This window comes from Zalophus californianus, chromosome 10 (assembly GCF_009762305.2).
Source record: "Zalophus californianus isolate mZalCal1 chromosome 10, mZalCal1.pri.v2, whole genome shotgun sequence".
NCBI lineage: Eukaryota > Metazoa > Chordata > Mammalia > Carnivora > Otariidae > Zalophus > Zalophus californianus.
Window position 1 is genome coordinate 43,260,242 of NC_045604.1, and position 23,769 is coordinate 43,284,010.

The following is a 23,769-nucleotide window of genomic DNA, read 5'->3' on the forward strand; positions in this document are numbered from 1 at the left end:
TGTTTCCTACTGTCTTTCTCTTCTCCTTTTCTCCCTTCCTGTTCTCCTTTTCCACTACATACACCTTAGACTTACCAATAACTTCAGCATGCTGTACCAGTGGCATGTGGGATCAGAAAGATCACTAAGCCATACTCACAACAAGATTTTGTTTTTCTCTGAAACCTGGAGAGCTTAGAAAGACACTCCCCTCTGATTCTTATATTTGATTTCCCTAGGAAAACCCCAAAACTCAAAATCTTTATTTTCTTGAAAGAGAAGAAATAACCACCAACACCACAGAAATACAAAGAATTATGAGACTACTATGAAAAATTATATGCCAAAAAATTGGACAACCCAGAAGAAATGGAAATATTCATAGAAACATACATTTTCCAAAAATGAATCAGGTATAAATAGAAAATCTGAACAGAATAATTACTAGTAATAAAATTGAATTGGTGATCAGAAAATTTCCAACAAATCAAAGACCAGAATCAGATGGATTCACAGGTGAATGCTACCAAATGTTTAAAGAAGAATTAGTATCTATTCTCCTCAAACTATTCTAAGAAATAGAAGAAGGAAAGTTTCCAAATACCTTCTATAAAGCCAGCATTACCCTGATACCAAAACTAGACAAAGACACTACAAAAAGGGAGAACTACAGGCCAATATCTCTGATGAACATAAATGCAAAACTCAACAAAATATTAGCAAACTAAAATCAGCAATACATTAAAAGAATCATTTACTAAGATGAAGTGGGATTTATTTTGTGGATGCAAGAATGGTTCAGTGTTTGCAAATCAATCAACATGATATAACACATTAACAAAATGAAGGATAAAAATCATATGATAATCTTAATAGATGCAGAAAACACATTTGACAAAATTCAACATCCATTCATGATAAAAACTCTCAATGAAGATGGTTTAAAAGGAACATACCTCAACATAATAAAGGCCATATATGACAAACCCACAGCTAACATTATACTTGATGATGAAAAATTGAGAGCTTTTCCTCTAAGATCAGAAATAAGACAAGAATGTCCACTCTTACCACTTTTAGTTAACACAGAACTGGAAATCCTAACCACAGCAATCAGATAAAAAAATAGAAGGCATCCAATGGTTGGGAGCAAGATGGCGGAGGAGTAGGAGACCTGGATTTCATCTGGTCTCAGGAATTCAGCTGGATAGGGATCAAACCATTCTGAACACCTACAAACTCAACAGGAGATCAAAGAAAAGAATAGCAACAACTCTCTGAACAGAAAAGCAACCACTTTCTGGAAGGTAGGACGTGTGGAGAAGGGAATCCGAGGTGATATTCGGGAGGATAGACGGCGGGGGAAGGGGCCTCTGTCGGCTGCTTCTGGCAAGTGATAGAGCCGTGGAGCACAAAATCAGAACTTTTAGAAGTCAGCTCCGCTGAGGGACATCGCTCCAGTGGCTAAGCAGGGGATGGAACCCTCGCAGGACAATGTGGTCTCACGTCCCTTGGGGTCACAGAAAGACCATGCATGCCTAAGTGCGGCAGAGCTCCCATGTATCGGAGCAGGGAAGCAGGCTGCCAAGGAGTGGGCTCTCAGCTCAGGGTTGCCGTAAACCGTGATCCACGGCATAGTTGGGCCACTGCTCCTCCAGCAGGGACCCAAAAAGTGGCAGATCCGGGGACACCCCTTCCTCTCCCAGGAGGAGCAGCATGGGAGTACACTGCAGGGATCTGCTGGGTTTGGAGATGCCACATGGGTCGGGTGCGAGAGATAGAAACGCTCAGTCGCAGGCCAGGTGAGCACGGAGCACGGCTGGAGACTAGGGAGATGGGAGTGATTGACTGCTTTTCTCTGGGGCCGCACTGAGGAGGTGGGCCCCCGAGCTCTCGGCTCCTCCAGGGCAGAGATTGGGAGGCCACCATTTTCACTCTCGGCCTCCGAAGCTGTACGGAAAGCTTGCAGGGAACAAAAGTTCCCGACAGCAAACTGAGCAGATTATTTAGCCCCGCCCCGGCAAGGGCGGGGTAAACCGCCTCTGGCAAAGACATTTGGGAACCATGGCAACAGGCCCCTCCCTCAGAAGATCAGCAAGAACAGCCAGCCAAGACCAAGTTTACTGATCAATGAGAACGGCAGAACTCCAGCGCTAGGGGAATACTGCACATAGAATTCATGGCGTTTTCCCCATGATTCTTTAGTCCTTCAAAATTAAATTTTTATTAACTGTCTTTTCTTTTTTGAATTTTTCTTTTTCCCGTTTTCAACCAATATCTTATCAATCCCTTTTTAAAAAAATATTTTTTATTTCTCACTTTTAGAGTCATATTTTATCCCTTCGTAGTAGCTACCCTTATTTTTGATATATATATATTTATATATTTTGGTGTATATATATATTTTCTGTCTTTAAAATTTTGGGAGGCACTTTCTTCTAACAGACCAAAATACGCCCAAAATCTAGTGTGTGGCACTGATCTATGCACCAGCTTGATTATATTTGATCATATTCTGGGTTTTTTTGCTTTGTTTTGTTTTTCTTTGTTTTTACCTTTTTCTTTTTCTTTTTTCTTTCTTTCCCTTTCTTTTCCCCCGGTTTCAGGTCTTTTCTGCATAGTTTAGTGTATATTTTCTGGGGACGTTGTTACCCTGTTAGCATTTTGTACTCTCATTCATCTATTCTCCTCTGGATAAAATGACAAGACAGAAAAAAATCACCTCAACAAAAAGAACAAGAGGCAGTACCGACTGCCAGGGACCTAATCAATATGGACATTAGTAAGATATCAGAACTAGAGTTCAGAATGATGATTTTAAAGATACTAGCTGGGCATGAAAAAAGCATGGAAGTTATTACAGAAACCTTTTTTGGAGAAATGAACTAAAATCTAACCAAGTCAAAATCAAAAATGCTATTAATGAGGTGCGATCAAAAATGGGGGAATCTAGCTGCTAGGATAAATGAGGCAGAAGAGAGAATTAGTGATCTAGAAGACAAAATGATGGAAAATAAAGAAGCTGAGAAAAAGAGATAAACAACTACTGGATCAGGAGGGCAGAATTCAAGAGATAAGCGATACGATAAGATGAAACAACATGGGAATAATTGGGATCCCAGAAGAAGAAGAAAGAGAGAGAGGGGCAGAAGGTATATTGGAGCCAGTTATAGCAGAGAACTTCCCTAATTTGGGGAAGGAAACAGGCATCAAAATCCAGGAGGCACGGAGAACCCCTCTCAAAATCAAGAAAAATAGGTCAACACCCCGACATCTAATAGTAAAACTTAGGAGTCTCAGAGACAAAGAGAAAATCCTGAAAGCAGCTCAGGAGAAGAGATATGTAACCTACAATGGTAGAAACATTAGATTGGCAACAGACCTATCCACAGAGACCTGGCAGGCCAGAAAGCACTGGCATGATATCTTCAGAGCACTAAACGAGAAAAATATGCAGCCAAGAATACTATATCCAGCTAGGCTGTCATTGAAAATAGAAGGAGAGATAAAAAGCTTCCAGGAAAAACAAAAACTAAAGGAATTCACAGACACAAAACCAGCCCTCCAAGAAATATTGAAAGGGGTCCTCTAAGCAAAGAGAGAACCTAAAAGCAACATAGATCCGAAAGGAACACAGACAATATACAGTCACAGTCACCTTACAGGCAATACAATGGCACTAAATTCATATCTTTCAATAGTTACCCTGACTGTAAATGGGCTAAATGCCCCAATCAAAAGACACAGGCTATCAGATTGGATAAAAAAAAAAGACCCACCAATATGCTGTCTGCAAGAGACTCATTTTAGACCCAAAGACACCCCCACATTGAAAGTGAGGGGGTAGAAAACGATTTACCATGCTAATGGACACCAAAACAAAGCTGGGGTGGCAATCCTTCTATCAGACAAATTAGATTATAAAACAAAGACTGTAATAAGAGATGAGGAAGGACACTATATCCTACTTAAAGGGTCTATCCAACAAGAAGATCTAACAATTGTAAATATCTATACCCCTAACATGGGAGCAGCCGATTATATAAGGCAATTAATGACAAAAGCAAAGAAACACATCAACAACAATACAATAATAGTGGGGGACTTTAACACCCCCCTGACTGAAATGGACAGATCATCTAAGCAAAAGATCAACAAGGAAATAAAGACTTTAAATGACACACTGGACCAAATGGACTTCACAGATATATTCAGAACATTCCATCCCAAAGCAACAGAATACACATTCTTCTCTAGTGCCCATGGAACATTCTCCAGAATAAATCACATCCTAGGTCACAAATCACGTCTCAACGGGTACCAAAAGACTGGGATCATTCCCCGCATATTTTCAGACCACAGTGCTTTGAAACTAGAACTTAATCACAAGAGGAAAGTCAAAAAGAACTCAAATACATGGAGGCTAAAGACATTCCTACTAAACAATGAATGGGTCAACCAGTAAATTAAAGAAGAATTTTTAAAAATTCATGGAAACAAATGAAAATGAAAACACAACTGTTCAAAATCTTTGGGATATAGCAAAGGCAGTCCTAAGAGGAAAGTATATAGCAAAACAAGCCTTTCTCAAGAAACAAGAAAGGACTCAAATACACAACCTAACCCTACATCTAAAGGAACTGGAGAAAGAACAGCAAATAAAGCCTAAGCCCAGCAGGAGAAGAGAAATAATAAAGATCAGAGCAGAAATCAATGAAATAGAAACCAAAAGAACAGTAGAACAGATCAACAAAACTAGGAGCTCGTTCTCTGAAAGAATTAACAAGATTGATAAATCCCTGGCCAGACTTATCAAAAAGAAGAGAGCAATGACCCAAATGAACAAAATCATGAGTGAAAGAGGAGAGATCACAACCAACACCAAAGAAACACAAACAATTATAAGAACATATTATGAGCAACTCTATGCCAGCAAATTAGATAATCTGGAAGAAATGGATGCATTCCTAGAGATGTATCAACTACCAAAACTGAACCAGGAAGAAATAGAAAACCTGAACAGACCTATAAACACTAAGGAAATTGAAGCAGTCATCAAAAATCTCCCAACCAACAGAAGCCCAGGTCCAGATGGCTTCCCAGGAGAATTCTACCAAACATTTCAAGAAGAATTAATACCTATTCTTCTGAAACTGTTCCAAAGAATAGAAATGGAAGGAAAACTTTCAAACTCATTTTATGAGGCCATCATTACCTTGATCCCCAAACCAGACAAAGACCCCATCAAAAAGGAGAATTACAGACCAATATCCTTGATGAACATGGATGCAAAAATTCTCACCAAAATACTAGCCAATAGGATCCAACAGTACCTTAAAAGGATTATTCACCACAACCAAGTGGGATTTATCCCTGAGCTACAAGGTTGGTTTAATATCCACAAATCAATCAATGTGATACAATACATTCATAAAAGGAAGAACAAGAACCATATGATCCTCTCTATAGATGCAGAAAAAGCATGTGACAAAGTACAGCATCCTTTCTTGATCTAAACTCTTCAGAGTATAGGGATAGAGGGTACATACCTCAATATCATAAAAGCCATCTATGAAAAACCCACAGCAAATATCATTCTCAATAGGGAAAAACTGAGAACTTTCCCCCTAAGGTCAGGAACATGGCAGGGATGTCCACTACCACCTGCTATTCAACATAGTATTAGAAGTCCTAGCCACAGCAATCAGACAACAAAAAGAAATGAAAAGCATCCAAATCAGCAAAGAAGAAGTCAAAACTCTCACTCTTTGCAGATGATATGATACTTTATGTGGAAAACCCAAAAGACTCCACCCCAAAACTGCTAGAACTCATACAGGAATTCAGTCAAGTGGCAGGATATAAAATCAATGCACAGAAATCAGTGGCATTCCTATACACCAACAACAAGACAGAAGAAAGAGTCGATCCCATTTACAATTGCACCCAAAACCATAAGATACCTGGGAATAAATCTAACCAAAAAGGGAAAGAATCTGTACTCAGAAAACTATAAAATACTCATGAAAGAAATTGAGGAAGACACAAAGAAATGGAAAAACGTTCCATGCTCTTGGATTGGAAGAACAAATATTGTGAAGATGTCCATGCTACCTAGAGCAATCTACACATTCAATGCAATCCCCATCAAAATACCATCCACTTTTTTCAAAGACATGGAACAAATAATCCTAGAATTTGTATGGAACCAGAAGAGACCCCGAATAGCCAGAGGAATGTTGAAAAAGAAAAGCAAAGCTGGTGGCATCACAATTCCAGACTTCAAGCTCTAATACAAAGTTGTCATCATCAAGACAGTATGGTACTGGCACAAAAACAGACACATAGATCAGTGGAACAGACTAGAGAGCCCAGAAATGGACCCTCAACTCTATGGTCAATTAATCTTCGACAAAGCAGGAAAAATATCCAATGGAAAAAAGACAGTCTCTTCAACAAATGGTGTTGAGAAAATTGGACAGCGACATGCAGAAGAATGAAACTGGACCATTTCCTTACACCATACACACAAATAGACTCCAAATGGTTGAAAGACCTAAATGTGAGACAAGAGTCCATCAAAATCCTAAAGGAGAACACAGGCAGCAACCTCTTCGACCTCAGCCGCAGCAACTTCTTCCTAGAAACATCGCCAAAGACAAGGGAAGCAAGGGCCAAAATGAACTATTGGGATTTCATTAAGATAAAAAGCTTTTGCACAGCAAAAGAAACAGTCCACAAAACCAAAAGACAACCGACAGAATGGGAGAAGATATTTGCAAATGACATATCAGATAAAGGGCTAGTATCCAAAATCCATAAAGAACTTCTTAAACTCAACATCCAAAGAACAAATGATCCAATCAAGAAATGGGCAGAAGACATGAACAGACATTTTTCCAAAGAAGACATCCAAATGGCCAACAGACACATGAAAAAGTGCTCAACGTCACTCGGCATCAGGGAAATCCAAATCAAAACCTCAATGAGAATCACCTCACACCAGTCAGAATGGCTAAAATTAACAAGTCAGGAAATGACAGATGTTGGCGGGGATGTGGAGAAAGGGGAACCCTCCTCCACTGTTGGTGGGAATGCAAGCTGGTGCAGCCACTCTGGAAAACAGTATGGAGATTCCTGAAAAAGTTGAAAATAGAGCTACCATACGACCCAGCAATTGCACTAGTGGGTATCTACCCCAAAGATACAAATGTAGGGATCCAAAGGGGTACGTGCACCCCGATGTTTATAGCAGCAATGTCCACAATAGCCAAACTGTGGAAAGAGCCAAGATGTCCATCGACAGATGAATGGATGAAGAAGTGATATATATATATAGATATATCGATATATCGATATATCTATCTATCTATCTATCTATCTATATATATATATAATGGAATATTATGCAGCCATCAAAAGGAATGAAATCTTGCCATTTTCAATGATGTGAATGGAACTGGAGGATGTTATGCTGAGCGAGATAAGTCAATCAGAGAAAGACATGTACCATATGACTTCACTGATATGAGGAATTCTTAATCTCAGGAAACAAACTGAGGGTTGCTGGAGTGGTGGGGGGTGGGAGCAATGGGGTGGCTGGTGATAGACATTGGGGGGGTATGTGCTATGGTGAGTGCTGTGAATTGTGTAAGACTGTTGAATCACAGATCTGTACCTCTGAAACAAATAAAAAAAAAAGAAAGAAAGAAGATGATAGCAGGAGGGGAACAATGAAGGGGGAAAATTGGAGGGGTATTGAACCATGAGAGATGATGGACTCTGAAAAACAAACTGAGGGGAGGGGGGTTGGGGGATGGGTTAGCCCGGTGATGGGTATTAAGGAGGGCAGGTACTGCATGGAGCACTGCGTATTATACGCAAACAATGAATCATGGAACGCTACGTCAAAAACTAATGATGTAATGTATGGTGATTAACATAACATAATAATAATAAAAAAAATAGATTACCGGTTGGAGTGGAAAAAAAGCAATAAAAGGCATCCAATTTGTTAAGGAAGAAGTAAAACTGTCACTATTTGCAGATGACATGATACATATGAAGCCCTAAATACTCGATCAAAAAAATGTTAGAAGTAATAAATGGATTTTGTAAAGTTGTAGGATACAAATTAGTAAACAGAAATCTGTTGTGTTTCTGTATACTACCAATGAAATAGCAGAAAGAGAAATTAAGAAAACAATTGCATTTACAATTGAACCAAAAACGATAAGATACCTAGGAATAAATTTAACCAAGGAGGTGAAAGACCTATACTCTGAAAACTATAAAATGCTGATGAAAGAAATTGATGACACAAACAAATGGAAAGATGTACCATGCTCATGGATTGGAAGAATTAATGTTGTTAGGTCCATACTACCCAAAGCAATTTACAGATTCAATGTAATCCCTATCAAAATATCAATAGTATTTTTCATAGAACTACAACAAATAATCCTAAAATTTGTATAGAATCACAAAAGCCTCCAGAAAACCAAAACCATCTTGCAAAAGAAGAACAAAGCTGAAGGTATCAGAATCCTAGATTTTAAAATATACTACAAAGCTATAAAAATCAAATGTTATTGCACCGACACAAAAATAGACACATAGATCAATGTGGGTAGATCTATGGATAAATCTATCCATAGCTCTATCCATAGGACATAGAGCCCAGAAATATACCCACACTTATATGGTCAATTAACCTATGACAAAGGAGGGAAGAAAATACAATGGGGGGGAAGATAGTCTCTTCAATAAATAATGTTGAAAAAATTGGACAGCTACATGCAAATGAATGAAACCACTTTCTTATACCATACACAAAAATCAACTCCAAATGGATTAAAGACCTAAATGTGAGACCTGAAACCATAAAAATCCTGAAAGAAAGCATAGGCAGTAATCTCTTTGACATCAGCCTTAGCGAAGTATTTGTGGATATGTCTTCTCAGGCAAGAGAGACAAAAGCAAAAATAAACCATTGAGACTACACCAAAATAAACACCTTTTGCACAGCAAAGGAAACCATCAAGAAAATAAAAAGGCAACTAGTGAAAAAAGAAGATATTTGCGGGTGATATATATAAGAAAGGGTTAATAGCCAAAAATATAAAGAACTATACAACTCAACACCAAAAATAAATCCAATTAAAAATGGGCAAAAGACCCGTATAAACATTTTTTCCAAAAATGATGTACAGATGGGGGTGCCTGGGTGGCTTAGTCGGTTAAGCAATGGACTTATGATTTCGGCTCAAGTCATGATCTCAGGATCACGAGATCGAGTCCTGTGTAAGGCTCTGCACTCAGTGTGGAGTCTGCTTGAGACTGCCTGTCTCTCTCCCTCTGCCCCTACCCCCCGCTTGTGGTCTCTCTCACTCATTAAAATAAATAAATAAGCAAACAAACAAACAAACAAATAAATAAAATCTTAAAAAAAGGTGTACAGATCACCAACGTACACATGAAAAGACGTTCAATATCATGAATCATCAAGAAAATGTAAATCAAAACCACAATGAGATACTACCTTATACCTGTCAGAATGACAAGAAATAACAAGTGTTAGTGAGGATGTGGAGAAAAGGGAGCCCTCATTCACTGTTGGTGAGAATGTAAGTTGGTGCAACCACTGTGGAAAACAGTATGGAGATTCCTCAAAAAATTAAAAATAGAACTGCCATAAAATCCAAGAATTCCACTACTGGGTATTTACCCAAAGAAAATGAAAATGGTAATTTGAAAATATGTATGCACACCCATGTTTATGCATTATTTACAATATCCAAAATATGAAAGCACCCTAAGTGTCCATCAATAGATGAATAAAGAAGATTTGGTATATATATTCAATAGAATATTACTCAGCCATAAAAAAAGAATGAGATCTTGCCATTTGTGACAACATGGATGGGACTAGAGGGTATTATGCTAAATGAAATAAATAAAAGAAAAGTAAATACTGTATGATTTCACTTATATGTGGAATCTAAAAAAACAAAACAAATGAACAAACAAAAGCAGAAACAGACCTGTAATACAGAGAACAAACTGGTGGTTGCCAGTTAGGAAGTGGATGGGGGGATGAAAAAAATGGGTGAAGAGAAGTGAGAGGTACAAGCAAAAAGAAAAATTATATTCTTCTTCCTTCTCTGGTGGCTCAATCCCTCAGGGATCCAACCCGTACTCTAAATGACATTAAGTGTGAGTCTTTGTGTCTTTTTGTACATGTTATGCATTTGATATGGGTTAGGAACTTGTGAGAATTATAAGTGTGCTTACAAAGAAGCAAGTTGAATAGAGTTATGACTTGACACCACAGATCAAAATCTCTTCTGCTTCTCTTCTACACAGCAAGACTTAGATCTTTTCTTAAACAACTTCACTCAGGAATAAGGAAAATTTTTGGATAAAAGACCAAGGTTTTCTTTCCTACCAATTCATTCACTCCTTTGGGAGCCTCAGCTCAAGTCTTCACTCCCCTTAGGTACTATTTTTAATCAACATACCTCTGCCTTGGGCCAGATACTGCAGGTATGAAGTTATTTATTGCCCCTTGCTAAGCTGCATTTCTTAGCAGTTCAGTTCCATTTCTCTCTTCTGTTCCCATTTTGTTTGGACTCTAGATGGCAAAGTACAAAGGATTATTGACCTGGTTGGAAAAATACCGGTTACCTTTCTTCTGTAAAACCAACTTGTGTTTCCATTACATTCTCTGTCAGGAGCTCATCAGTTTCATTAACTCCCCAGAAGGAGGTAAGCATGAGAGTGTGTGTGTGGAAAAATGTGGGAAACTAGGCTTCTAGTTTCTGTCCTGTCCCTGTTAGTTCTATAGTAAGGTACAAATACTGGCCACCTTTGTAGCCTTAGATGTGAGGGTGTCTCAGCTTGTACTACAGCAGTAAGTGAAATCTTAGGCTGAAAAATTGGTACCTAGAGCAATAAGCAGGAATCAGATAGGTTGTGTGTATTAGTTGTCTCACTACAGCCAGAAATGAGAGAATTACTGGTGGATATACAACATGGCAAAATTGCCTAAAATATATCCAGAATCAACATATCTCGCCACCATCATTGCTCCAACCTGGTCTAAGCCACCATCGTTTCTCACCTAGCTACTGAAATCATCTTTTAATTAGTCTCCTTGCTTCTTCTCTTGTTCTCCTGCTCACAGCAGCCAAAGAGAGCCTTTTAAAACTTAGTTCAGATCATGTCACTCCTCTGCTCACTGCTCCATACCCCCACCAATGACTCCTGTCTCGGTGTAAAATCCAATGCCCCTACAATGGCCTTCACGGTCCTAGAGATGTGGTTCCATTACTTTTAAGACCTCATCTGCTCCTACTCCCCCCACCTTGCTTACTCCATTTCAGTTATACTTGACCTGCTTGCAGTTCCTCAAACATGCTGGACACATTCTCACTTCAAGGCTTTGCACTGACTGTTCACTCTGCCTGGAATGCTCTTTCTCCATATATCCACATTGGCTCCTTCTCTCACCTCTTCAGATCTCTGTGCAAATCTCACTTCCTCGGTGGAGGCTACCCTGATGACCCTAATGTCCACTCATCCAACTCTTGCCCTAGCACTCTCACCCCCCTTTACCTCTCTTACTTTTTCATTTTTTTCCTGTAGTGCTTATAACATTCAGCCTTACCAGATAATGTATTTATTATGCTTATTGTTTATTATCTGTCTCTTTCACCAGAATGTAAGCTCCTTGAGGGCAGGGATTTTCCGTTCGCTGATGTATCCCAAACACCTAGAATTGTACAAAGTAGTAGACATGTAATAAATATTTGTTGAAAGAATGAATTAATAACATTTCCATCTAGGGCTGAGTTGATCATTTGACTCTCAGCTCCACCCTGGGAAAAGTCAAGATTCAGGAGACACCATTGAGTAAAATGTAACAAAACACCCAATATACTCATCTCCTTCCTTCAATATATATATTGGATTGGCAAAATCACTGTCAGGTGGGGATTATAGAAGGCAAGAGGTCTTGGTCAGAGGGTGTTTTTAATCTGTGGGTTGTACTGTGTTTGTGGGTCCCTCGTATTATGCATGTCACTAGAGGGTCTGTTTTCTTTTTTTTTTTTGTAAGATTTTATTTATTTATTTGACAGAGAGAGACACAGCGAGAGAGGGAACACAAGCAGGAGGAGTGGGGGAGGGAGAAGCAGGCTTCCCGCTGAGCAGGGAGCCCGATGTGGGGCTCGATCCCAGGACCCTGGGACCATGACCTGAGCCAAAGGCAGACACTTAATGACTGAGCCACCCAGGTGCCCAAGGGGGTCTGTTTTCTACCTTCAAGAGTACCACATACTCATAACCGACTCATCTAACTGGCCACTATTTTTCCTCACTCACTCTGACTGAATGGGGGTCTAGCTGTGAAAGGCTGAGAGAGGTGCTGGGGAAAGAGATCATTCTCTCTCTCTTTCTCTCTCTCTCTCTCTCTCCCTCCCTCCATGGACTTTTCCTGGCAGCCAAGATGATGAGATGGAGAAAAGCAGACCAGTGGCTACTCCATAAGTGCATTGGTGGGGTCAGAGGGATGTGGCGCTTCTGTACCTACCTCAACAGCAGTACAGGTAGGTTCTTGGAGTTGTTTCTGGAGCCTTTGCAAGTTCTTAACAACTTCCAGGATGCCCCAGAGCACTTATTGACAGTAAAGTGTGTATATGGGAAATATAATGTTTTATATTGTTGTTTGGGTAGAAGTCTTTGAAAATGGGTCCACAGTGTAGATTAGGGCAAAAGCAATCAGAGTGCCTTTCTTTTATTCATCCATCCATCCATTCATTTAACAGTGTTTGTTGAGCACTGAACAAGAGCCATAAATCCCCACTTAATAAAGCTGCCACAACGGTGGGGAAACAGACAAGGATCAAGTAAATAAACAAATCCCTATAGCACAAGTGTTGAGATGCACTGCTTTCTGTTCTGTTGGGTCCAGTGGTTGATGAATGTGGGAGGTCAGCAGCCAGCACTAGCGGACACTCCAGTTCAGCAGCGTTAAGTTTCATCCAAGCACAAGCTCTAGTTTACGGGTAAAATCCTGTATTTCCGGGGAGCAGATAGGGAAGAACTAGACAGACTATCTTTTAGTTTGTCACTCAGACTCCAGCCCTGGCAAAGTTGTGAAACAGGGAATGTAGTCTTTGGCACCTTTGGGCTCCATTATTCTTCTTCTGGCTGTTCCTAGTCCATGATATAGCAAATGTTCTTTTTTCTTCTCATCTTCATTTTTTTTGGATAAAGCTCAAATGTCTCATGATCCGTCCTCAGAGTCTAGCAGTTTTCCCTAAAGTGACAGTTTTTCTCACAACAACAGAAGTCACAAAGATCCCTATCCATTTTCCCCATGCCTCCATCTGCCCCCTACATTATGACATTACTAGAGATGATGGCTTAACCTAAAGAAGTGACTAATGGTGATATTGGAGGCGACAGAGCAGGCTGATGGTGGGGAGTGGTATCAGCTGCTACACCCAGATGCAACCACTGAAAGGGCAAGGGAGCTCTGTGCTTACCCTTTCTAATCCGTAGGTGAAGAGCTGGTGGATTTCTGGATCCTTGCTGAGAAGATCTTGAGCATAGATGAGATGGACCTGGAAATGAGAGACCACTATCTGTCCCTCCTCCTTGTGCTGAAGGCTACCCATCTACAGGAGGGCTCAAGAGTGGTAACTCTCTGCAACATGAACATCAGTAAGAATTATAAAGCATATCTGAACTGAAATCACTGGGGGATGTAACAAAGAAATCAATTCAGCGTCTGATAACACTCAGTCTCTCATTTTGCCGACTGCTACCCTCTCCATTTTCTATGTATCAGGGATGCCATTGGGAACCCTTAACAGGGAAGGGTTGCAAGAGACCAGTTATCCTTAAACTTCTTCCTGAGATATTACTCGCCAGTAAAGATTGGCTGGAAGGAGTGAGGAGGAATTGGGACAGGGTAACTAAACAGCTCCTGCATCTTCTGAGACTGCATGGCTTGTCTTTTTTTAAACTGAGATTCCCTAGAACAAACTACAGCTCACAGGCCAAACACAGTTCATGTAGCCTATGAGCTAAGAATGTTTTTATATTTTTCAAGGGTTAAGGAAGAAGACCGTGAAGCAGAGCCTGCATATGGCTCTCAAAGACTAATATATTCACTATCTGGCTTTTTACAGGTTTGCCAGCCTCTTCTCTAGAATATCAGATTCATCTAAATTTATTTATTTCTTTGTTTGTTTAGTTATTTATTTATTAATTAAGGAGACATTCCTAACCCAAATGTAAGTGTCTTCCAGAATATTTGCTGTTTGGGATTAGTCACACTCCTCTATTCATAGAGATAATTGAGAATTTATGACATTAAACTCAGGGCTAGTAATGACTCCTTCAAATTATCCAATCTAAACCCCTTCCTACAGGCAGATCTGACTCAGAAATCCCGTTATTAAACATATTTCCTTGTGCCTTTTGCTTTTCTCTACAATAATATCCAGTTGTCTAAAAAAATAATTCAAGGAATCTCATAAACTGGCTTATTTCTATGGGGAAGAAGGAAGGTAATCAGAGAAAGGGGTCACCATTCCCTGAGAAAACCCTAAAAATGTGTTTATTATATATTTGTCCTGTCCACACCCCAGGGTTGCATGAAGAACAAATGAAATGCTATACACAATGACATTTGGAAAAGTTCAAAAAAACACTCCCAACATCATTATCATCACCACCACTACATCATTTTCTTTTTTTAAAATTTTTTATTGTTATGTTAATCACCATACATTACATCATTAGTTCTTGATGTAGTGTTCCATGATTCATTGTTTGTGCATAACACCCAGTGCTCCACACAGAACGTGCCCTCCTTAATACCCATCACGAGGCTAACCCATCCCCCCCCCCAGAACCCTCAGTTTGTTTTTCAGAGTCCATCGTCTCTCATGGTTCGTCTCCCCTGCCGACTTACTCCCCTTCATTCTTGCCCTCCTGCTATCTTCTTCTTTTTCTTTTTTCTTAACATATCTTGCATTATTTGTTTCAGAAGTACAGATCTGTGATTCAACAGTCTTGCACAATTCACAGTGCTCACCATAGCACATACCCTCCCCAATGTCTATTACCCAGCCACCCCATCCCTCCCACCCCCACCACTCAGCAACACTCAGTTTGTTTCCTGAGATTAAGAATTCCTCATATCAGTGAGGTCATATGATACATGTCTTTCTCTGATTGACTTATTTCACTCAGCATAACACCCTCCAGTTCTATCCACGTCATTGCAAATGGCAAGATCTCATTCCTTTTGATGGCTGCATAATATTCCATTGTGTATATATACCACCTCTTCTTTATCCATTCATCTGTCGATGGACATCTTGGCTCTTTCCACAGTTTGGCTATTGTGGACATTGCTGCTATAAACATTGGGGTGCACGTACCCCTTTGGATCCCTACATTTGTATCTTTGTGGTAAATACCCAGTAGTGCAATTGCTGGATCGTATGGTAGCTCTATTTTCAACTTTTTGAGGAACCTCCATACTGTTTTCCAGAGTGGCTGCACCAGCTTGCATTCCCACCAACAGTACCACTACATCATTTTCATCCTTTATGTCTCTTTTCTTTCCAGAGTCCCTCCTGAACCTCTCCATCTGGCATCCCAACCAGTCAACCACCAGGAGAGAGATCCTGAGCCACATGCAGAAAGTGGCTCTGTTCAAAATTCAGAGCTATTGGCTCCCCAACTTTTACACCCATGCCAGGACAGTTATGGCCAAGGAGGAATCATGCCAAGGTCTGATGCGGGAATATGAGACTCGCCTGTGCACCATTTGCTGTACTCACATAGGAGGACTCCCTCTAAACATGAGCATCAAGAAGTGCCACCACCCCCAGAAGCAGTACTCGAGCAGGAAGACCAAGAGGAGGATGTGGCAATTGATAGACCATGGCTTTACTCTGGAAATGGATACCAAGCCAGACACCAACATTATGCCCTCCCAGGAGTTGTATTCTCCAGAGAAGGACACATACAAATACAAATATATGCAAATGTCTTCCCCAAAAGTCACTTCTTCAAAAGAGAGAATAATCAGTTCCCTGGAAAAGGATATTTTCTGTGCCAGGAAGTCCAACACGAAGAAGAAAGCCAAGAGCCACCTCCACATGGAGGGCCTCTTTGAGGCAACGTTCTCTACACACCTGAGGACTGTCACCCCCATCATTAATCACCCCCCCCAGATGACAGTCAAGAAGGCCATCAAGCAAGGCATCTCCTTAGGGTACACCCACTGGGCCTTGTGTGCTGATGCCTGTGCAGGGAGTCCCTTCCGGGACCACCTGAAAAAGCAGAATTTGAAAGTGGAGATCCAACTCTTGGACCTCTGGCAGGACCTGCACCATTTTCTCAGTGTCCTGATGAGTAACAGGAAGACTGGGAATGCCACCTTTCGGCACATGCTGGGGAACCGAATTTGTGAGCTCTACCTGAATGAACAGGTTGGTCCATGCCTACCGCTTAAATTGCAAACCATTGAAGGCCTGAAGGAGATGCTGCCTTCTGGGGATATAAACCCCTGGATTCCCAGAGCCCAGAGGGAGATCTGCAAGGTAGGCCATGCCTCACAGAAATGGGTTAGTATCTGGAAGGTTAGGTCAAGACTGACCAAAAATCCTATATGGTCATCTAGACTGGTTAAGTTAATGATATAATTACCTACATAATTCTTCACATATTGAAGACTTGGTTGATCTCTTAGGAAAAAGCTATACAAATTTCCAAGAAACAGCCAAAATCCAAGGTAGAATGGAAGTGGGCGAGTGGCCAACTTCCACTTTTTATTTCTTCTTTAATTTCCCCTTATATGGAATCTCCAAAACCAGGAACCTCAGAGTGTTCTACTGAGGGAAGTTCTAAGAATTCCGTTCCAAACATTATATATTGAAATGCAGGGTAAACTAGACTAACCATTAAGGAAATGGCCAATTGGTAGGAGTTTATTCTTATCCCAAAACATTAGATAAAAATTATGCAACTATCCTGAAGACTCACAGGAGATGAGGGCCATAGCCTGAATATTGTAGGGTCAATATCTTGACAGAAAACAAATGGCAGAATCGAGTTGGGTAGCAGACGAAAGCCTGATACAAGGGACTGCTTACAAAGGAAAGGGCATGAGGGTAGGGAAACCACAGGAGATAGTGTAACACCTCAGGGCCAGTAAGGGTGGGTCACTTTTCTCCCTCCAAGACCTGAAGAATTGAGGAGAAGGAGCAGTTACCAGACCCAGGAGAGAAAGAGGTGTATGGGGTGGGACACTTGGCAGGAACTCTAACTGTCAGTAGAACTGTATAGCCAGTCCTCTGTGATCTGGCCAGAAGGGATCAAGGGGAATAGCTAATCCCAAGCTCACTCTCCTCCTGCTTTCCCATCTCCTGCTAGGACTCCTAACTAGATCAATCCAATGTGAGGTCAAGGGAGCCTGTTGATGTGGTCCATACAGGTTAATTTCCCAAGGCACAAGCGTAGTGAAGAAGGATAGAGAGTAGATCTGGAAGGGCAGGTGGATATAAACAACTTATTTAGTGCATTAAGATGTATTTGCCTTATAAAGCATGTGTAAACATATTACCTCTTTTAGGCTTCTTAGAACCTCAGAGGCGGACAGGGTAGTACTATTGCCACTGTTGTACAATGGAGGTGAATGAGACTCCTAGAGGGTAAGTGGATTAGTCCCAAAGGCACACAGCAGACTAGTAGAGAAACCAGGGTCAGAACCCAGGAGGTCTTGGCTCTAATACCAGCACAATTTCCAGGACATCTTAGTTATCAACAGTTACACATTGAGTAGGTCAGTCCAGTGGATGCACAGCCACCATAGCTCTCCTTTGCACAGTTCTTTAGTGGAAGGCCAGAGGCCCCGCTTTTCTTTGTAGAGGTATTTGGAGCTAGAGGCTTAGACTGGGGCTGTGTTTCCTGGATCAGCAGATACACACAGCAAAGCCCCCTGCCTGGACCTTGGTCTTCAGCAAAGATGTTGATGGTATTTGTATATAGGTAAGACTAACCTATCACAGTTTCTCAGGTTAAAAATCTTGATATTATCTATGACTTGCCTTTCTGTCTCACACTCATGTATAGTCTATTGGTGAATCCTGTTGGCTCGACCTTAAAAATATATCCAGAATCTGGCATGCCTCCTCTTCCCTGTTACAACCACTCTTGTCCAAGACCCATCCAGTGCCACCTGGGTTACTGCAGTGGCCTCCTAACTGATGCCTGTGGATTTGTCCTCGGAGATGACAAGCGGGCTTATTTCCACACTGGCCATGGTGATTCTGCAAAAACATAAATTGTGTAATTTAACTGAAAATAAGTAAAAGGAAGTGAGTGGGGACCTTGAAAACAGATGGCTTTCTGTCTTCAATAAAATACAAAGTCCTTGCCAAAACTGACAAGGCCTACATAATTTCTCCTCTACCTCCCCTCTTTGGCTTCATCTGCCACTGCCTCTGGGCACATCACTCCAGCCATGCTAGGCATACTGCCTGCTCAGTGGCAGTGCTCCGACTGTGCATAAAGTGCAGATGCTCACACAACTGTGCCCCCCCTCCTTCAGCTGTTTGCTCAAGTCATCTCGTGAGGCCTTCCTTAGCCACTTCATATAAAATTGCATCCCATCCCCACTTTATTTTTCTACTTAGCACTTATCATTATTCAGATCCAACCATCCATTCTTACATACATATGTACATACATACATACACTCTGTGTGAGTGCGTGTATAATACATGTATAATCCTTACAATGTACATGTATGCGTATGTGCATACAATATACATCTATTATATACACATATACTTGTATTATTTTTCAGATAGATGCATAATATGTATATATGTTTAACTTATTTTGCTTATTTCTCCCTATGAGGGCTGGGATTTTCATCTGTTTTGTCAGTACTGTCTCCCCAGCATTTAGAACACTACCTTAGGGTATAGTATTCAGTGCTTGATAGTGCTGATAACATTCATGCTCAATAGATGTCTGTTGAACTAGTCAATCCCAGTTAGCAATGGTCCCTCTTTTGGCCTTGCCGAGGGCTATCTTTTCTGTTTGGAGACAACTAGATTCTGTGAGAACTCTGATTTTCATCCATCTCTTCAATAATCCTCCAATTATCCAATCAACTTTTGTGAATTGCTTATAGCATGCCCACTGATATGTCCATTTCCTAACTTCCAACTCACCAATGTGAAAACAGTCTATGAGCAGTAGGGGGAAAAGTTTTTAAAGTTCTGGCTGTGTCACTGTTTGGCTCTGTGGTCTTGAACAAATCCAAAGTCTAAATTCTTGAATTTCCCTAGGTCTCTTTGCCTCATATATAAAACGAGAATTGGGACAAAACCATATTTTGTCATTGTATTTGTAGATTTAATAAGTTTATAGATACACTAGGAATACTATACTGTAAAAGGAAATGGGTAGACAGAAGTAGGTGTGAACCTGGAAGACAGAGCATCAGCTTAAAATTGCCTTGTGTTCGGGGCACCTGGGTGGCTCAGTCGTTAAGCGTCTGCCTTCGGCTCAGGTCATGATCCCAGGGTCCTGGGATCGAGCCCTGCATCGGGCTCCCTGGTCCTCGGAAGAAGGACCAGGAAGAAGCCCACTCTCCCTCTCCCACTCCCCCTGCTTGTATGCCTGCTCTCGCTGTGTCTCTCTCTGTCAAATAAATAAATAAAGTCTTTTTAAATAAATAAATAAATAAATAAATAAATAAATAAATAAATAAATAAAAATTGCCTTGGGTTCTAACCAAAGAGGGGAGGATTGAGAGAAGGTACTGAAGATGGCAGGAGTAATGAGTTCCACAGACACTGGAAACTATTTACTATCTGGCCTTTTATGCACTGCTCTCAGGATGGGACAGGAGAGTTTACCAAGTGATGGACAAAATGAATTCTGAAGGAAACCCTAATACATTTTAATGGAAAACAATTATAGAGTGAAACCATGTGATAATTGTCTTTCTCTGCTTGACTTATTTCACTTAGCATAATTCCCTCCAGTTCCAGCCATGTCGATGCAAATGGTGGGTATTCATCCTTTCTGATATCTGAGTAATATTCTATTGTATATATGAACCACATCTTCTTTATCCATTCATCTGTTGAAGGGCATCTTGGCTCCTTCCACAGTTTGGCTATTGTGGACACTGCTGCTATGAACATTGGGGATCATGTGCCCCTTCTTTCCACTACTTCTGTATCTTTGGGGTAAATACCCAGTAGAGCAATTGCTGGGTCATAGGATAACTCTATTTTTAACTTTTTGATGACCCCCATACTGTTTTCCAAAGTGGCTATACCAACTTGTATTCCCACCAACAGTGTAAGAGGGTTCCCCTTTTTCAACATAAAGAATAGCACGGAGGATATTAGGGGAAGGAAGGGAAAACTGAAATGGGGTAAATCAGACAGGGAGATGAAACATGAGACACTATGGACTCCAGGAAACAATCTGAGGGTTTCAGATGGGTGGGGGGATGTGGTAGCCCGGTGATGGGTATCAAGGAGGGCACGTGTTGTAATGAGCACTGGATGTTATATGCAAATAATGAATCATGGAACATTACATCAAAAACTAATGATGTAATGTATGGTGATTAACATAACAATAAAAAAGATTAAAAAACTAATGATGTACTGTGTGGTGACTAACATAACATAATAAAAAAACAATTATAGAAAAAATACATATATATTAAAAATAGTAGGTCAGGGGTGCCTGGGTGGCTTAGTCGTTAAGCATCTGCCTTCGGCTCAGGTCATGATCCCAAGGTCCTGAGATCGAGCCCCACATCGGGCTCCCTGCTCAGCAGGAAGCCTTCTTCTCCCTCTCCCTCACTTGTGTTCCCTCTCTGGCTGTGTCTCTCTCTGTCAAATAAATAAAATCTTTAAAAGAATAGGTCAAATTTTATTTATTTTTTATTTGGTTTCAACTAGCCAACATATAGTACATCATTAGTTTCAGATGTAGTGTTCAATAATTCATCAGTTGCATATAACACCCAGTACTCATCACATCACATGCCCTCCTTAATGCCCATCACCCAATTACCTCCCCCACCCCTCCAGCAACCCTTAGTTTGTTTCCTATAGTTAAGAGTCTCTCATGGTTTTTCTCCCTCTCTAATGACTTCCTATTCAGGTTTCTCTCCCTTCCCCTATGATCCTCTGCACCGTTTCTTATATTCAACATGAGTGAAAACATATGATAATTGTCTTTCTCTGATTGACTTATTTTGCTTAGCATAATACCCTCTAGTCCCATCCATGTCAATGTAAATGTTAAGTATTCATCCTTTCTGATGGTTGAGTAATATTCCATTGTATATATACACCACATCTTTAACCATTCATCTATTGATGGACATCTCAGTTCTTTCCACAGTTTGGCTATAAACATTGGGGTGCAGGTGTCCCTTCGGATCACTACATTTCTATCCTTCGGGTAAATATCTAGTAGTGCAATTGCTGGGTCATAGGGTAGCTCTATTTTTTTTAAGCTTTTTTTTTTAAGCTTTTTTTTTTAAGCTTTTTATTATTATTATTATGTTCAATTAGCCAACATATAGTACATCATTAGTTTTTGATGTAGTGTTCAATGATTCATTAGTTGCAAATAACACCTCTATTTTTAACTTCTTGAAGAACCTCCATACTGTTTTCCAGAGTGGCTCTCCCAGCTTGCATTCCCACCAAGAGTGTAAGAAGGTTCCCCTTTCTCTGCATCCTCACCAACATTTGTTGTTTCCTGTCTTATTAATTTTAGTCATTCTGACTGGTGTGAGGTGGTATCTCATTGTGGTTTTGATTTGTATTTCCCTGATGCCAAGTGGTGTGGAGCATTTTTTTGTATGTCTGTTGTCCATTTGTATGTCTTCTTTGGAGATTATTTTTTCTTTGGGTGTTGAGTTTGATAAGTTCTTGATAGATCTTGCATGCTAGCCCTTTATCTGATATGTCATTTGCAAATATCTTCTCCCCTTTTAGTTTTGTTGACTATTTCCTTTGCTGTGCAAAAGCTTTTTATCTTGATGAAGTCCCAATAGTTCGTTTTTGCTTTTCTTTCCCTTGCCTTTGGAGATGTGTCTAGCAAGAAGTTGTTGCAGCCAGGGTCAAAGAGGTTGCTGCCTGTGTTCTCCTGTATGATTTTGATGGATTCCTATCTCACATTTGGATCTTTCGTCCATTTTGAGTTTTTCTTTATGTATGGTGTAAGAAAATGGTCCAGTTTCATTCTTCTACAGGTAGCTGTCCAACTTTCCCAGCACCATTTATTGAAGAGACTATACTTTCTCCACTGGATATTTTTTCCTGCTTTGTCAAAGATTGGTTAACCATAGAGTTGAGTGTCCATTTCTGGATTCTCTATTCTGTTCCATTGATCTATGCATCTGTTTTTGTGCCAGTACCATACTGTCTTGATTATTACAGCTTTGTAATATACCTTGAAGTCCGGAATTGTGGTGCCACAAGCTTTGGTTTTCTTTTTCAACACTCCTCTGGCTATTTGGGGTCTTTTCTGATTCCATACAAATTTTAGGATTATTTGTTCCAGCTCAGTTGCATTTCTATACACTAATGATGAGATAGAAGAAAAAGAAATTAAGGAATCGATCCCATTTACAATTGCACCAAAAACCATAAGATACCTAGAAATAAACCTAACCAAAGAGGTAAAGGATCTGTACTTTAAAAACTACAGAACACTTACTAAAGAAATTGAGGCAGACACAAAGAAATGGAAGAACATTCCATGCTCATGGATTGGAAGAATAAATATTGTTAAAATATCTATTCTACCCAGAGCAATCTACACATTCAATGAAATCCTTATCAAAATACCATTGACATTTTTCATAGGTCAAATTTTAAAAAGTAATTATAGGTTTAGATATTGTTTTATTATATCTATTATTTATTACTATTATTTTGCTGCAAATCTGACTATTTCTTCTAATGGAAAATGTTTATTAAGCACTGTTTGTTAAGATACCAATTAGATCACTTATTCACTAGTTATTAGAGTCACAAATCTTTTAAGCTAGAAGGAACATTAACAGGGTACTTATTTCACACATGTTTATTTATTATTCATATTTAGCATATATGTATCTAGAGATTATCCACTGGTCAGTCACATCATATTACATTATATATTGCTGATATTAAATCACTGAGCTGATTTTTCTCAGGAATATAGTTCACTCCAGTTCCCCAGGAGCCCAGGAGATCTGATGAAGTTACTATAACTTGTACTCCTCGACTCACCTTTAGGCAGCATGACTGGGGCGGTTTGTGGAAACAATCTTATATTCCTTAAAAATTACTGTTGTTGACTCATTTCCTGCAAAATAACGCCTAGACTACTGAGCAAGGCATTCGAGTCCCTCATGGAGAGTCCCAACCAACCTTCACTGCCTCATTCCTTGCCACTACCCCACCCCTGTGCTCTTTGCAGGATGTATAGCTTGCCTATGCGAGAGTACTCATGCTGGAGTACTCGTCATCCTTAAACATGTCCTTTCCCATCTCTGTGCCTTTGCTTAAGTGCCTCCTACTGCCTGGAATGCGCTTTACTCAACTTCCATATGGTGAGCTCCTACTTATCCTGCAATATGCAAATTCTGGTTAAAATTTCCTTGCCTTTATGAATTCTTTCTGGATTTCCTGGACTCTGCTCCCAGAGAACTTTGTTCACCCTTAT

At 40.2% G+C, this 23,769-nt stretch overlaps 1 protein-coding gene across 4 annotated transcripts in view; it reads left to right on the plus strand.

Moving 5' to 3' along the window:
- Window positions 1-23,769, plus strand: part of RGSL1 (regulator of G protein signaling like 1) — a 103,449-nt gene that overhangs the window by 7,516 nt on the left and 72,164 nt on the right. For 2 of the 4 annotated variants that reach the window (XM_027610430.2, XM_027610429.2), the window contains exons 4-7: window positions 10,617-10,746; window positions 12,483-12,587; window positions 13,546-13,707; window positions 15,628-16,607. In XM_027610430.2, the coding sequence (XP_027466231.1) occupies window positions 10,617-10,746; window positions 12,483-12,587; window positions 13,546-13,707; window positions 15,628-16,607 (1,377 nt within the window). The remainder of the gene's footprint in view (window positions 1-10,616; window positions 10,747-12,482; window positions 12,588-13,545; window positions 13,708-15,627; window positions 16,608-23,769) is intronic. The other 2 variants (XM_027610432.2, XM_027610431.2) reach the window with 1 other exon arrangement.